The sequence below is a fragment of the Scyliorhinus torazame genome, chromosome X, assembly GCF_047496885.1.
Source record: "Scyliorhinus torazame isolate Kashiwa2021f chromosome X, sScyTor2.1, whole genome shotgun sequence".
In the NCBI taxonomy this organism is placed as follows: domain Eukaryota; kingdom Metazoa; phylum Chordata; class Chondrichthyes; order Carcharhiniformes; family Scyliorhinidae; genus Scyliorhinus; species Scyliorhinus torazame.
The window spans coordinates 25,981,718-25,998,563 of record NC_092738.1 but is presented as its reverse complement, the minus strand read 5'-3'; the positions used below and the strand labels follow the sequence as shown (position 1 = coordinate 25,998,563).

The 16,846-nt window shown below is 48.2% G+C and overlaps 1 protein-coding gene across 1 annotated transcript; it reads right to left on the bottom strand.

Annotated features, from left to right (window-relative positions):
* Window positions 1-100: 100 nt before the first annotated feature.
* Window positions 101-16,617, bottom strand: ccdc65 (coiled-coil domain containing 65). The gene is made up of 9 exons (XM_072493824.1): window positions 16,341-16,617; window positions 15,164-15,316; window positions 14,270-14,437; window positions 12,908-13,077; window positions 12,506-12,644; window positions 4,124-4,321; window positions 3,343-3,561; window positions 1,291-1,443; window positions 101-562 (listed from the first exon to the last, which is right to left on the bottom strand). The coding sequence occupies exons 2-9, from the start codon at window positions 15,293-15,295 to the stop codon at window positions 257-259; spliced, it is 1,485 nt and encodes a 494-aa protein (XP_072349925.1). The 5' UTR covers window positions 15,296-15,316; window positions 16,341-16,617; the 3' UTR covers window positions 101-256.
* Window positions 16,618-16,846: the final 229 nt, after the last annotated feature.

Genomic DNA, 16,846 nt, shown 5'->3' with positions numbered 1-16,846 from the left:
GTCGGCAATTGTTTTCAAAACACGTATTATTGAGTGAATTCGCTTTGTTTCAAATGCTATGTAGATACTATCCTGAAACAGAAAATATAACGAGTTGGTGTAGTTGTGGATTTATATATTATTTATTGAATGCTAAATGACCAGGTGAGTAGAAATTTAACTTAAGAACTCAGTAAAACATTGTCATTTAGTGACAGTTTTAGTTACTGGTCAGAAAAGTAAAAGACAGACAGACAGACATGAATTGCGGTGATTATTAGACTGTATGATTAATGATATGTGCAGCCTCAATCACATTGTAAACTGGCTTTGAGGCTGCAGATTCTATCACAGGCATGCTCATTTTCACATTTGTTTTGTTATTGATGACAATGAGGGGGTTGAGGTTTGACAGGATTTCCTCGTTGACAGAGATTCCATCTAAGTACTGTTTCAGGAGTTGCCGGAGGTGTCTGTTTTCCTGCAGTAAGGTTCTCTTCTCTTGCTGCAAAACAACCTGGTCCAGGAGAACCTTATTATAGCGTTTCCAGAATTGTTCTAGAGCCACATAGTCCATCATCACCTTCAAAAAACAAGAAGGGCACATTTGCTGTACTACAGAATCACCAGCAGCAAGTCCAGGAAATGTAAGAAACAAATGCAACTTTTTGTAATCAAACCCACTTTTTCAGGCAGGAATGCCACCAATTAAGGTCAGCTAGGACTCAATTTTAACCTTCAGTTCATTACAATGATAGTTACAATGATCCAGAATTTAATAATAATCTTTATTGTCACAAATAGGCTTACATTAACACTGCAATGAAGTTACTGTGAAAATCCCCTCGTCGCCACATTCTGGTGTCCGTTTGGATACACAGAGGGAGAATTCAGAATGTCCAATTCACCTAACAAGCACGTCTTTCAGGGCTTGTGGGAGGAAACCGGAGCACCCGGAGGAAACCCACGCAGACACGGGGAGAACGTGCAGACTCCGCACAGACAGTGACCCAAGCCGGGAATCGAACCCGGTCCCTGGCGCTGTGAGGCAACAATTTAGTTTGCTGCCCAGTTAGACAGTCCTGAAACTTGGTGCAGCTACACAAATTAAATGCAGCATGTACTCTGGTTAGCCAAATCTGGTCCATGGTCTACGAGACATATTCTTTGGAGGCATCTACCATGCCTATTAACCTCACCCAAATCCTACCCGGCAGAGAGACATCCAACTTCACCCACATCTGACTTGAGTCAATTTACCTTGCCAATAAGCAAGACCTGTTCTTGCAAAAGAACTCGTCTGCCACTCACCTCAGCAAGCTCTTCACATGGCTGCATGATCATCAGATACTGAACTTTATTCTCTTCTTCTGGGGTCAGAGAGGAGGCGTAGAATGGAAGGACTTTCTCCTCTTCTGTTTCCAGTCTCCTGCACATCTCTGCCATCTTCAGAATGTGTTCACCCTGGACACATCGAAGGAGTTAACATTCACAATGTGAGGAACAACAATTATTCGAGATTTGACTCCAAAAGGGTTACATTCGTAAGAACTCACGGAGATGAGCGACAATGGTCATCAAAACTGAAGCGTTCAGGATCTACTACTGTACAGATATTAAACAGAGTGGAAGGGCACAATAAACAAGATGTGGAGATGCCGGCGTTGGACTGGGGTGAGCACAGTAAGAAGTCTTACAACACCAGGTTAAAGTCCAACAGGTTTGTTTCAAATCACTAGCTTTCGGAGCACTGCTCCTTCCTCAGGTGAATGAAGAGGTAGATTCCAGAAACATATTATATAGACAAAGTCAAAGATGCAAGACAATACTTCGAATGCGAGCATTTGTAGGTAATTAAGTCTTGACAGATCCAGAGAGAGGGGTAACCCCAGGTTAAAGAGCTGTGAATTGTCTCAAGCCAGGACAGTTGGGAGGATTTCGCAAGCCCAGGCCAGATGGTGGGGGATGAATGTAATGCAACCTGAGGAAGGAGCAGTGCTCCAAAAGATAGTGATTTGAAACAAACCTGTTGGACTTTAACCTGGTGTTGTAAGACGTCTTACAATAAACAAGGTGATACAACAATCATTGGTAACCGGGGGTGGTAATCTGCATGAAGATAAATCCACTGGATATCCAAAGAGACCTGGGGGGTCTGGTGCATAGATCTTTAAAATGCCACGTACAAGTGCATGAATCAAGAAGGCTAATGGAATGCTGGCCTTTATATCTAGAAGAGTGGAGTATAAGGATGGCGAGGTTATGCTGCAGCTTTACAAAACCCTGGTTAGACCCCACTTGGAGTCACTGTGAGCAGTTCTGGGCACCGCACCTTAGGTAGCTTATTGTGGCCTTGGAGGGTTTACACGATTGACATCGGGACTCCAGGGGTTAAGTTATGAGGCGAGATTATACTAATTGGGCCGGTTTTCTCTAGAATTCAGAAGGTTAAGGAGCGATCTGATCGAAGTATTGAAGATATCACAGGAAAAGGCAGGGTAGATAAAGATAAACTATTTCCACTGGTTGGAGATTCTAAAACTCGGGGGAATAGTCTAAAAATTAGTGACTCCAAGTGGGGTCTAATCAGGGTCTAATTCAGGAGAGATGTTAGGAAGAACTTCTTCACTCAAAGGCTGGTAGAGGTTTGGAACTCTCTCCCACACACAGCAGTTGTTGCTAGATCAGTTGTTAATTTTAAATCTGAGATGGATAGATTTTTGTTAAGCACAGGGTTAAGAGATATGGGCCAACGGAAGGTGTATGAAGTTAGGGAACAGATCAGCCATGATATCATTGAATGGTGGGACAGGCTCGAGGGGCTGAATGGCCTACTCCTCTTCCTATATGAACAGAGCCTCGGGCAATGGAGCAACATCAAACTGTTTCATTCGGAGAGGATTGGTACGTCGATAAAACAGAGCCCATGGACATACTAAATTACTGTGTGTTCTTCACACGACTTGGAAAGATGTGGTATGTTACCGTTACACAGAATACACACATGATTCAGGTATCATCACTGCTTCTAGAATGCGCATAAAATAGGCAAAGCTTTGCATAAGGGACAAAGAAATTCTTAAATCAGTTGATCAGAACAAAGATTAGGTCATTCGAAGTAATCTTACAAAGTGACTTATGGCAATGTGCTGAATAAATCAATATTCTGGTGCCTTGCTGAATTGTTCTTTGCCTTCCATTCTCTGCCTGAAGGCAGGTCCAACCCACTGTCCGATCTGGAGTAAAACAAGGGCCCAAATCCACCCCAGCCGGAATGGACATCAAACCCTGGACTGTTCGCACCGATCTGATCCACATCAGCTGTCTTTCTAACACGTTTCATTCAGGGACCTGCTACTTTACCTTATCACAAACATTCTTCAGTGTTTTGATTGCAACATTACTCTCGAGGGTTAGCTTAATGAGCCGCTCGTGCTCACGTGCTCGGAGATAATTCATCTGGCTTTTCTGCATCAGGAAATGCTGCTTAATTGCTTCTTTCTCGTCTCGTAACGTTTTATTCTGTGCCTCGCATTTCCGTGAATTAGCTGCCAACTTGACCTTCAATGCTGCTATTGTATCCTATTAATTAAAAATAAATGGAGCAGTCAAATTTTATACTGATTTTTTTAAAACTGAGAACTAAGGGCTATATGTCCAGGCGATCAAGACTAACGTGTAGGATTGAACACAAAGTTAATCAGGAAATAGTGATCAGGTGACCCCAAGTTTGAGTTGGAAAGTACACAGATGGAGAGAGCTACACCGTTTTGAGGTGAGATTGTACAGATCATTCTCCAAACATTTCCCACCAGGAGCATCTGCCGTGAAATCACAGGGTTTTTCCTCACAATGTTTAATTCATTAAAATGAATTTGCCTGTGAATTCCCAATTCGGTAAGTTCCACACTGGCTGCGCTCATTCATAAAATCCACCCTTTGATTTCATACAGTGAGGATTTATTGGGGAATAAAGGCGTGCAGGATAGGTGAGTTGGCCACGCTAAATTGCCCCTTAATTGGAAAAAAAGCATTGGGTACTCTAAATTTATTTTTTTTAAAGCTCCATTTATAACCTTTCTCAGAAATGGTCAAATTAAACACTGCAGTACACCAGGTGCAATTGGCATTTCGCTCAACCTACTTGCATTCTCTGTAGCTTTTTCATCTGCATTTCAATCTCTTTTGCACTCTTTTCATCTCGTGCCTTCAGTGTTTCAAATGCAATCTTCCGATCCTCAGTCGAGTCAATATAGTTCTTCAACGCATGTTGAAACTGCAGCCACAGGTCTTCCACCAACCCCTCCAGATTAACTCGGAGTGAATGCTTCTCCTCTAGGCTCTAAGTGCAGCAAAATACACCACAGCTCTCATTAAAGTTCGAAGGTGATGTTTGGTTGAGTGATTTGGAAATATTCCAAATGACAAGAAATTGTTCCTTGCAATTAATTAATCTTAGGTTCTGCATTAAGTTTGGTTTGATAGCAACTCTTTTATAAATGTTTTTTTATTGGGTTTTTGAACAAAGTATATTTACCGTTATGTACACAGAATAAGAAATATATATATTATATCTAGATAGAAGAGAAGGACACACCCAAACATACCAAAAAAAAAGTAATAATAAAAAATAAAATAGAATAACTGGTAGGTAGCACCAGCTCAACAGCAGCAACTCTGTACAACTGGCAAAATTATTTACAACACAAAAGTAGGCAACTGTTTGTGGTGGGGGGGGGGGGGAGAGGGGGGGAGAGGGGGGGGGGGGGGGGGGTGGAGACTGGGGAGGTAAATATACACTTGGGTGCCGGAGAAACAATTACAGTGCGCAATACTCGGATGGGTTTGGTGTTGGTGTTGTCACTTGCTTCTCCCGGACGGATCTCGCTGCCGTTGTCGTCTCGCGCTCACCTCCACTTCAGCCGTTCCTCCCGTCTTTCGCCTGTATTCTCCTTGTTCTCTGTTCGTGGAGATGCCAAGTTTGTTATCGTTTCTCGTGCCCTCCTTCCGGCTGTCATTTCCCTGCCCCCCCCCCCCCCCCCCTCCATCTCTCTGGTTCTCCTCTCTTGTTCCCTGTCCCTTCCCTCTCCCCCCCCCCCCCACCCACATTCTGTGGAAGCCGTCGTCTGATCCTCGGATGGCAAATTTGATTTTCTCCATTTGGAGAGATTCCGAGAGGTCGGACAGCCAGTCTGCAGCTTTGGGTGGTGCTGCTGACCGCCAGCCTAACAGGATTCTACGGCGGGGGATCAGGGAGGCAAAGGCAAGGGCGTCCGCCCTCCTCCCCAGGAATAGATCTGGCTGGTCTGAAACCCCTAAGACCGCCACTTTCGGGCATGGCTCCACCCTCAGCCCCACCACTTTGGACATTGCCTCGAAGAAGGCTGTCCAGTACCCCACAAGTCTGGGGCAAGACCAGAACTTGTGGGCGTGGTTGGCCGGGCCTCCTTGGCACCGGTCACATCTATCCTCCACCTCCAGGAAGAACCTACTCATACGGGTTCTTGTTAAGTGGGCTCTATGTACCACTTTTAGCTGCGTCAGGCTGAGCCTAGCGCACGTGGAGGTGGTGTTGACCCTGTGCAGTGCTTCACTCCAGAGTCCCCGCCCTATTTCAATTCCCAGGTCCTCCTCCCATTTCTTTCTTGTTGCGTCCAGTACGGTGTCGGCCCTTTCTACCAGTCGGTCATACATGTCGTTACAGTTTCCTTTATCTAGTATGCTTGCGTTCAGTAATTCTTCCAGTAACGTCTGTCGTGGCGGTTGTGGGTACGTCCTTGTCTTCTTTCGTAGGAAGTTTTTGAGTTGTAGATACCTTAGCTCGTTCCCCCCGGCTAGCTGGAATTTCTTTATCAGTTCGCCCAGTGATGCGATCCCCCCCATACGAACGCCATGATTAGATTGTCCAGTGCTTTGAAAAAGGCCTTGGGGATGTAGATCGGAATGGATCTAAGTAGGAAGAGGTACCTGGGCAGAACGTTCATTTTGATCGTCTGGACTCTCCCCGTGAGGGAGAGTGGGAGTGTGCTCCATCTTTGCAGGTCCTTTTTTACTTCCTCCGTCAGACCGGTGAGGTCCCATTTGTGGATCCCTTTCCAGCCATGGGCTATTTGGATCCCCAGGTAGCGGAATTTGTGTTGGGCTTGTTTAAACGGCAGTCCCATTAGTGCTGCCCCCCCCCAACTTGTGGGTGTACCGGGAAGATCTCGCTTTTGACCATGTTGAGTTTGTAGCCCGAGAAGGCGCCAAACTCTTTCAGGAGCACGATGATTCCGTCCATGCTGCTTTGTGGGTCCGAATACTCTGGTATCCCTGAAATGTAGAGGAGCAGGTCATCTGCATAGAGTGAGACTCTGTGCTCTCTGCCGCCCCTTCAGATCCCCCTCCAGCTTTTTGCTGCTCTGAGCGCGATTGCTAGTGGTTCGATCGCTAGAGCGAACAGCAGCGGGGACAGTGGGCACCCTTGTATGGTGCCCCTCTGCAGCTGGAAGCTTCGGGAGTTGGTGTTGTTGGTCTGAGCTTTACCCTGGAGGTGAACCCTGTTCCAAGCCCGAACCGCTCCAGTACCTCTATGAGGTATTTCCATTCGACTCTGTCGAAGGCCTTTTCTGCGTCTAGGGAGACGATCACCTCTGGTGTTCTCTCCCCGGGGTCATTATCACGTTCAGCAGGCGCCTGATGTTCGAGGTAAGCTGTCTACCTTTAACAAAGCCCGTCAGGTCCTCTGTGACCACCTCTGGTACGCAGTCTTCTAGCCTTTTGGCTAGGATCTTGGCATCTGCGTTCAGCAGTGAGATGGGTCTGTATGACCCATATTCCGTTGGGTCTTTGTCTTTCTTAGATATCAGCGAGATTGAGGCCTGTGCTAGCGTGGATGGCAGTGTGCCCCTAGCTAGCGAGTCTGTGAACATCTCCCATAGGTGTGGGCCAAGTGCTGTCGCAAACTTTTTGTAGAAGTCTGCCGGGAACCCGTCTGGTCCCGGCGCCTTCCCATCCTGCATGGAGCTAATGCTGCCCATGATCTCTCCCAGTGCTAGTGGTGCTTCCAGGCCCCGTTTTCTGCCCTCCCCCACGACTGGAATGTCCAGTCCATCAAGGAACCGTTTCATCCCAGACTCCCCCATTGGGGGCTCTGAGGTGTACAGCCCTTGGTAGAAGGCCTTGAAGGTCCTGTTGATCTTTTCAGGTTCCGTTTCTAATGTGCCTCTGGTATCCCTGATTTGTGCAATTTCTCTGGTGGCTGCCTGCTTTCTCAGCTGGTGTGCCAACAGGCAGCTGGCTTTGTCTCCGTGTTTGTATATGGTCCCATGTGCCTGGCGGAGTTGGTGCACTGCTTTCCTGGTGGAGAGCAGATCAAAGTTCCTTTGTAGCTCCTTCCTCTCCACCAGGAGCTCTACGGTCAGGGCCTCGGAGTATTTACATTCTACCTCCAGTATGGAGTCGACTAGCCGCCCTTTCCTCCCTATCTCTTTGCACTTTGAAAGCGATAATTTCCCCTCTTAGTACGGCCTTTAGCGCTTCCCAGAACATGGAGGGTGAGACCTCTCCGTTCTGGTTGTTCTCCGTGTACTCTGCTATGGCCCGCGATATCTTTTCGTTGAAGGCCTTGTCAGCTAGTAGGGCAATGTCCAACCTTCATGTGGGGCGTTAGGCCCTGCCCGTCTCCAGCCTCACGTCCATGTAATGTGGAGCATGGCCTGATATCACAATTGCAGAGTATTCCACTTTGTCTATCCCCGGAAGCACCGTTTTCCCCACCACAAAGAAGTCAATTCTGGTGTATGCTTGTGTACTGGGGAGAAGAAGGAGAACTCCTTCTCCCCTGGGTGGGCGAACCTCCAGGGGTCCACCGCTCCCATCTGTTCCATAATATGACTTGAGTTCCCTTGCCATGCTTGAGGTTTTCCCCGTTTTGGGGTTTGATCGGTCTGTCGTTGGATCTTGTACACAGTTGCAGTCCTCCCCCCCATGATTAGTCAGTGCGTCGCTATGTCAGGGATTTTTGCCATGGTCTTCTTGATGAAATTCGTGTCATCCCAGTTGGGTGCGTACACGTTAACTAGTACTACCAGTGCCCCATCCAGGGCCCCGCTGATCATGATGTACCGTCCCCCTGGGTCCGTAACCGTCTTTGAGTCGCCCTAAACATCGTCCTCTTGCTGATCAGTATTGCCACCCCCCTGGCCCTTGTCCCATAGCAGGAATGGTAGGTCTGTCCCACCCAGCCCTTTCTTACCCGCAGTCGGTCCTGCTCTCTCAGGTGTGTCTCTTGGAGGAAGACTATGTCGGCCCTCATATTTCTTAGGTGGGTGAGGACTCTGGATCATTTCACTGGGCCGTTGAGTCCCCTTACGTTGTTTGATAGCAACTCTAATAAGATTTGTAAAAATACAATTGTCCTTGCAATTAATTAATCTTAGGTTCTGCATTAAGTTTGGTTTGATAGCAACTCTAATATGATTTGTGAAAATACAAAAGTCCGGTTTAGTCCCTACAGTTCAATATTAATATAGATAAATCAGTAAAGAATAGGGAAGTGGGGCAGCACGGTGACACAGTGGTTAGCACTGCTCTCTACGCCGCTGAGGTCCCGGGTTCGATCCCGGCTCTGGGTCACTGTTCGTGTGGAGTTTGCACGTTCTCCCCATGTCTGCGTGGGTTTCACCCCCACAACCCAAAGATGTGCAGGTTAGGTGGATTGGCCACACTAAATTCCGTGCTTAGGGCAGCACGGTAGCACCGTGGATAGCACAATTGCTTCACAGCTCCAGGGTCCCAGGTTCGATTCCGGCTTGGGTCACTGTCTGTGCGGAGTCTGCACATCCTCCCCGTGTGTGCGTGGGTTTCCTCCGGGTGCTCCGGTTTCCTCCCACAGTCCAAAGATGTGCAGGTTAGGTGGATTGGCCATGGTAAATTGCCCTTAGTCTCCAAAATTGCCCTTGGGTGGGGTTACTGGGTTATGGGAATAGGGTGGAGGTGTTGACCTTGGGTAGGGTGCTCTTTCCAAGAGCCGGTGCAGACTCGATGGGCTGAATGGCCTCCTTCTGCACTGTAAATTCTATGAAAATTGCCCCTTAATTGGGAAAAAAATAATTGAGTACTGTAAAAAAAAAAATTTTAAAGAATAGGGAAGTGACCTTGAGCCATATTTGGCTCAATGTTAATTTTCATCAGAAAGCCTCTGTGTTAAACAGTGGGAAGTGTCAATGGACTTCAATCTGTGTGCACTACAGCAACCATTTTAGAATCTAAACAACAAAATAACTGCTCGATAAGGACAGCGAGAAACCTTTTAAAGGCAGAACTTTCATCGGTGCAGGGAACACAGCGTTGGTTAGAATGAATGCAAAGATTTGGTCACGTCACCAGAGTATTAATAGAAGTGAATAATGGAGGGGGTTACAGTCCTACAGCCTGGGTGCACTGCCCTTGCAGAGCAGCAGAAGAAGAGAGCACTCTGGATACGTACAGGGCATAAAAAGAGTGCTAAAGTAGCAACTATTTCTTTACTGTCACATTCTTCAACGTGCAGCTACGTTTCAAGACAAAATGCACAATACTGGACCTCATTTCCTGTCGCTTCGGGGTCAACACAAGGTTCAGACGCTTTACCACATAATGTCACACTATGGAGCGCAGTTGCGGGCTGTGCTACTCACCAAAGAGCATATCCCATTTCTTCATAGCCCGGTCGATGAAAAGGTCTTTTCACATTTTAGTGCTAAGCCATTACTGACACACATGGGTAACTAGGTGGTCAAACCCTTTTTCAATCTTTTAACTGGTTTGTTTGCGGTTTGAAGGTTTGCACACCCTGTTTATCACTGGCCCTTTGTGATTGAATGATTTTTCTTTGTCAATATTTCATGAAATAAGCCACAGCAAAATGGCACTTTTCTATCATTTTGAATGGTGGTCATTAAAGATCCAAAAATATTTGGCATTCATCATGGCGGCACAGTGGTTAGCACTGCAGCTTCACAGCACCAGGGACCCGGGTCCAATTCCGGCCTTGGGTCACTGTCTGTGCGGAGTCTGCACGTTCTCCCCGTGTCTGCGTGGGTTTCCTCCGGGTGCTCCGGTTTCCTTCCACAGTCCAAAGATGTGCAGGTTAGGTGGATTGGGCATGCTAAATTGCCCTCAGGGTGGAGTTACAGTGCGGGCATTAGGCCTAGGTAGGGTGGTCTTTCGATGTGTCAGTGCAGGCTCGATGGGCCGAATGTCCTCTTTCTGCACTGTACTGATTCTATGATCCTTTCAAAAGTGGTACTGTATAAGATTATCATAGGATTTACAGTGCAGAAGGAGGCCATTCGGCCCATCGAGTCTGCACCGGCTCCCGGAAAGAGCACCCTACCCAAGGTCAACACCTCCACCCTATCCCCATAACCCAGTAACCCCACCCAACACTAAGGGCAATTTTGGATACTAAGGGCAATTTATCATGGCCAATCCACCTAACCTGCACATCTTTGGGCTGTGGGAGGAAACCGGAGCACCCGGAGGAAACCCACACACACACGGGGACGATGTGCAGACTCCGCACAGACAGTGACCCAAGCCGGAATCAAACCTATAAGTTGAGTACACTGCTTGGCGATAAGCCTCACTCTCAGTAGCACCCACTGGGCAGTTTGGCAATGCCTGCCCACGAGTTTCTGACCATTTTTATTCAGTGTTCCTCGAATGTACTGGTTCGATGATTTTCTTTGGACAGTTCAAAAGACTTTAAGTTCCTCCTTCCTTGCCAATTTCCCCACATCCCTACTAAAGAGCCACAGAATTGTTTTACAGCACAGGAGGCCATTCAGCAGCCCTGAACATTCTTCCCTTTCAAACAGTCTAATTCCCTCTGGAAAGCCTCGATTGAACCTGCCTCCGCCACACTCTCAGTGCACTCCAGACCGTAACCACTCGCTGTGTTTTTCCCAGATCCTTTTAGCAATCACTGTTGTTCTTGATCCTCTCACATGTAGGAACAGTTCCTCCCCATCTACTCTGTCCAGAAAGCTACGAATCTGTTCCACAAGGACTGACCACCTTAGTGCGATTTAGCAAGCTGCTCGAATGTAGCACATTACATCTGATCCTCAGGCATCTTGCGATTTCCCTGAAGGTTTGCCTGTAAAGTAGCTGAGCCATCATGGTCAGGGATGTCCCTTCTTGTTTCACTCCGTGGGTAGCTGGGAAAGACAAACTCTGGCTGTGTGTCCGGATCCCGATCATTGTCTGTTTTTAAATTGGGGGATGCAAACATCGCTGGCAAAGTCAGCACTTACTGCCGATTCCTGATTGCTCGTTCGAAATTTCAGGTAGCAGTTTGATGCAACTGAGTGGCTCGCGAGGCATTTCTGAGGGCAGTTCAGAGTCAACCACATTGCCGTGGGTCTGGAGTCACGTGTAGACCAGACCGGGTAAGGGCGGCAGATTTCCTTCCCTAAAGGTCATTAGTGAATCAGATGGATTTTACAGTTAAAAAAGACGTCAGGAAACCAGATGGGGTTTTTACAACAATCCCGTACTTTCATGATCACCGCAGCTGACAGAAGCCGCTTTTGAAAATTCCAGGGGCTGGATTCTCCCAAAATGGGGATATGTCCCCACGCCGCTGTAAAAACGCTGGCGTTGCACTCTCCAGTTTCCTGCAAAAAATAAAAGGCAATTCACTTACCTGCAGGGAGCTAGCAGGGGCCTGTCGTGAAGCTCGCGGATACGGGCCCCCGCACTTCCGGTTCCAAGTCCGCGCATGAGCACAGGGGCCGCGCCGAGCGCCATGGTGGACTCGGACCAACACGGACAATGTAACCCCCCCCCCCCCCCCCCCAATCGGCCGCACGCTGCTGCATCGGACTGCACCGATCACTGCCCGGCTCCCCCCTCCCCCAGCCCTGCTTGATTGGAACCACATCCACAAATGTTCACTCCCTCCACCGCCGACGAACAGTGGCAGCCGTGTGTACCATCTACAAGAACTCACCAAGAACCCTTCAGCAGCACCTTCCAAATCCACGACCACTACCATCTAGAAGGACAAGGGCAGCAGATACCTGGGAACCCCACCACTCGTTCCCCTCCAAGTCATTCACCACCCTGACTTGGAAATATATCGGCCGTTCCTTCACTGTCGCTGGGTCAAAACTCCCTCCCTAACAGCACTGTGGGTGTACCTACACCTCAGGGACTGCAGCGGTTCAAGAAGGCGGATCATCACCCCCTTTTGAAGGACAACTAGGGATGGGCAACAATGCTGGCCTAGCCAGCGAGGCCCACATCCCGTAAAAACGAATAAAACAAAATACAGCATTTACCACCCAGATTTCTGTGGTAACATTTAAATTCCGTGACCAACGGCCACAAATTTGAAATCGCTAGTTTATATTTTGTATGTTACATAAAAGTCATAATGAGAAAAATTCTAAATGATATACTGTGTTGTACATCCAGCTATTTCCTGTATTTGTGATAGCTCTTGATCACATGGTGTCTGTAGTCCTTGCTTCACTGGTGACGCCCCAAGTTTCCTTACCTTGTTTTTGAGGTCATCCCTTGTGCTGTTGAATTCTTGTCGTGCTTCGTTTGCGACCTCACCAAAGATCTGGTCCATGGCATACATGATATCCTCCAGATTGGTCATCTCTTGTTCATGCTGCACAATCATCTGCTGTCTATTGAGATGCAGAGTGAATTCAGCCATTATTATAACAGCAGCCACCTTCTTAACCACAACACGCAAAACAGATCGCACTTTGCTCCGTTACGCAATTTCAAACGATCAGTCGGCAATTGAAACCCCATTGAATTTTTCAAAGTAAATGTGCTCCACAGGCACTGTGGGAGCGCGCTAATCTCCGTTTCAGAGCCCTGAATCTGCCAACACCTTGTTGCATGCCAAACCTATTGCCAGTGGGCGTGCGAGTGGAAGACTGACCTCTCGGCATCAAATTCTTCCTTCAGTGAAGCCAACTCTGCCTCAAACTCATTCTCGATTAAGAGCAGCCGACTCCGCTGCAGGTCCACCAGCTTATCTACGTTCTGAATGTGGTTCCGCAGAGCTGTCGTGTACTGCTCCTCTGCCTCTTCCAAATCCTTTGTTAAAGCCTGGAAGAAGAGGCATCGGGAATACATTACTGGTTCCTCTGGTCGCTCAGCGGGTTTAAATAGTCTGCTCAACATCATCCTCTTTGATTCTAGCAACTTAAGAGTTTCACACCCCTACATTAGTCGAAACATGCTATTGTAATGTGGGAGCTACAGGCTGGATAAGATCCAGCTTTGGGATCCCTGACTCCAATTCTCAGTCACGGCATCAATGCAGGGTACTGAGTGGGCATGGCAAATCTACCCTGGGATGTTCAGGTGCTTTCAGTGTAACAGTGACTTTGCAGGTGCCCTGTTAACCCAGTGAGTAAGGGCGGCACGTGGCGCAGTGGTTAGCACTGCTACCTATGGCGCTGAGGACCCGGGTTCGAATCCCGCCTCTGGGTCACTGTCTGTGTGGAGTTTGCACATTCTCCCCGTGTCTGCGTGGCTTTCACGCCCACAACCCAAAGACGTGCAGGGTAGGTGGATTGGCCACGCTAAATTGCCCCTTAATTGGAAAAAAAAAATTGGGTATTCTAAATGTATTTTTTTTAAAACAGTGAATGGGATGCGCCGCGATCAGAACTGAGCTGTTGAGGGGAGGATTCAGTGATCATCAGCGATCTGAATGCGGACGATGGGGAATGGTGGCCACCGAGCCATTGTCTCGGAGAGCATAGGGGCTGGTTTAGCACAGTGGGCGAAACATCTGGCTTGTAATGCAGAACAAGGCCAGCAGCGCGGGTTCAATTCCCGTACCGGCCTCCCCGAACAGGCACCGGAATGTGGCGACTAGGGGCTTTTCACAGTAACTTCATTGAAGCCTACTTGTGACAATAAGTGATAAAAAACAAGCTCTCATTTTAACAGGAAGGCAGTCTGCCTACAGATGGTTCGCCACTCAAATCTTCATCCACCAAATATTCACTGACACCTCTGACTAGTATGTGTTAACAGCATCACATGAATTGTTAAATAACATGGGTCTTAAAGGCACACAGCTCTGACATCGTCAAGACCCTGTGGCCCGGTGTATCCGGTAGGTCACACGTGCGAGGAGTACCTTTGTGCCTGCGCAGTATCTAGCTGGCAGTTGGCCGGTCTTCTTAAAAGGGGATGAAAATGTAACTAATGTTTGTGCCTGGTGCTACTTTCACTACAGTTACATCGCATGACACAATCCTAGGACAATGGCAATTTCTCATCTCACCCTGATCACACCGTCTTTCCGGTCGACAATTCTTTCAAAGGTTTGGCTCAAGATCTCAATGTCCTTCCGCAGTTCGGCAGCCTTTGCTTCCCGCATCACGGTGCGCCACTTCTCATTTAGCTTTAGTGTGTTGAGACGGGTGTTATGTTCCTCCTTGGACAGTTTATCCTGTAAGAAGAACACTAGTATTTAGACAGAAAGATAAATCTCACCACAATTGTGTTAGTCAAACCATGAGATAGATACAGGATAAATATTGTGGCTGAGCAGGTCAGAGGCTGGGAATTCTGCGGTGAGTTACTCACCTCCTGACTCCCCAAAGCCTGTCCACCAGCTACAAGGTGCAAGTCAGGAGTGTCATGGAATACTCTCCACTTGCCTGGATGAGTGCAGCTCCAACAACACTCAAGAAGCTTAACACCACCCAGGACAAAGCAGCCCCGCTTGATTGGCACCCCTTCCACAAACATTGACTCGCTCCACCACCGATGCACAGTGGCAGCCATGTGTACCATCTACACAATGAACCACGGCTCCTTCGACAGCACCTTGCAAACCCAAGACCTCAGCCCCACTAGAAGAACAAGGGGCAAAAGATACCTGGGAACCCCACCACCTGCAAGTTCCCCTCCAAGTCACTCACCATCCTGACTTGGAAATATAATATGCCGTTCCTTCGCTGTCAATGGGTCAGAATCCTGGAACCCTCGCTCTAACAGTACAGTGGGTGTACCGACACCACAGGGACTGCAGCCGTTCAAGACAGTGACTCGCCACCACCTTCTCAAGGGGCAATTAGAGATGGGCAATAAATGCTGACCTAGCCAGCGACGCCCACATCTCATGAACAAATAAAATCAAAAAACGACTCTTTGGAAAAACACTTGGCAGTACCTTTAAGAATTGATTCAACATGTCCTCTTTCTTTTTCTGCATCTCTTCCTCCTCCAGCATTTTCTGCTGCATGTACAGCAGTTGCTCCTCCTCGGTCATTTTGGCCATTTTCTTACCCCCCTTCTTCGGCATGGTGACTCAATCTGTGGACTCCTAAAGAGATTTGCAAGTCACCAACATGAAAAAGCACGTGACCACCCAGACAAGGTTAGAATGCGATGTTTTGTAAAGAAGCACTGGACCCGGACTTTTCCAACTCTACGCAATGACAGAAAATGGCTTCTAAGTCCCATCTTATAATGTCAGTGCGCTTGGTTAGAATCTACCTTAATGTTTTATGTATCTTGTAAAATGTACTGATAATGGCTCTTTAGGTTACTAAATTATACTGCTTTATATAAAGGCAAAATACTGCATATGCGGGAAACCCAAAATAAAAACAGTAAATCCTGGATAAACACAGCAGGCCTGACAGCATCTATGGAGAGAGAAACACAGTTAATGTTTCGAGCTCGTATGACCCTTCGAAAGAACTGTTCCGTAGAACGGTCATATGGACTCAAAGCGTTAACTCTGTTTCTCTCTCCATCGATGCTGCCAGATCTGTGGAGTTTCTCCAGCCTTTGCTGATTTTACTTTATACTGATCAACACCTTTGATGGGAGTCCAATCCACCTAACCTGCACATCTTTGGACCGTGGAAGGAAACTGGAGGACGCGGAGGAAACCCAAGCAGACACGGGACGAATGTACAAACTCCACACGGGCAGTCACCCCCAAGGCCAGAATTGAACCCGGGTGCCTGGCGCTGTGAGGCGCAGTGCTAACCACTGTGGCAACATCACAGAACTAGTAACCCAGAGCTCCATGCGAATGGTCAACTGACATCGCAACAAAACAGATTAACTGGCCAGTATCGCATTACTGTTTGCGGGAGGTTGCTGTGCGCAAATTGGCAGCTGCAAATTGGCTACACTTAAAAAAAAACACTCTGGGTCCCTAATTCACAAAACGGGGCCGCGGATGGTGCGTAGATGCAAGTCGATCTTGGAAACAGGCCCCGCCACACTGATTTCCCAAAGAACCAACATCATCAAGGTGAGATTGGTGTGTCTACCACCCCCCACCCAAGAAAAAGCTTGGGATCTTGCTGTGCAGATTTACTGCTCAATTTTACCTGCAAAAACACGTTTAAAGAAAAAGCGCCTCCACTGATGAGCACTTGGGGGGGGGGGAGAGGATGGGAAAGGCGCTATGGAAATGCAAGTCTTGTCTCTGTTGCGCCACCACAGGCCGAGATCCGGGGTGTCTCGTCCCTTCCGTCGCCTGGGAGCTGGGCCCGGGGGCTCTGCACACAGTGCTCGGCCTCTCGGCCTCACCCCCCGCAAACTCTTCCTCCTCTTGCCGTTCCTGAAAGCAGCCTCCCCCCGCACTCCGGGCCAGGCGCCGCTGTGCTGCCCGTTACCTAGCAACCGCTCGCCCTCACGCTGCCCTAGCAACCGTCGACGAGCAGCCGGGTCAGACAAAGATGGCCGCGGGCGCCCGCACCTCCTCCAGCAGCGCCACCTTCAGGCCTGGAGGAGGCATCTCTACTACCCCCCCTCGTCCTCCTCCCTCCCTCCTCCCCGCCATTCCAGGCTCCCTTTGACCCTGCCCTGATTTTGGAAAGATAGTCCAAATCTG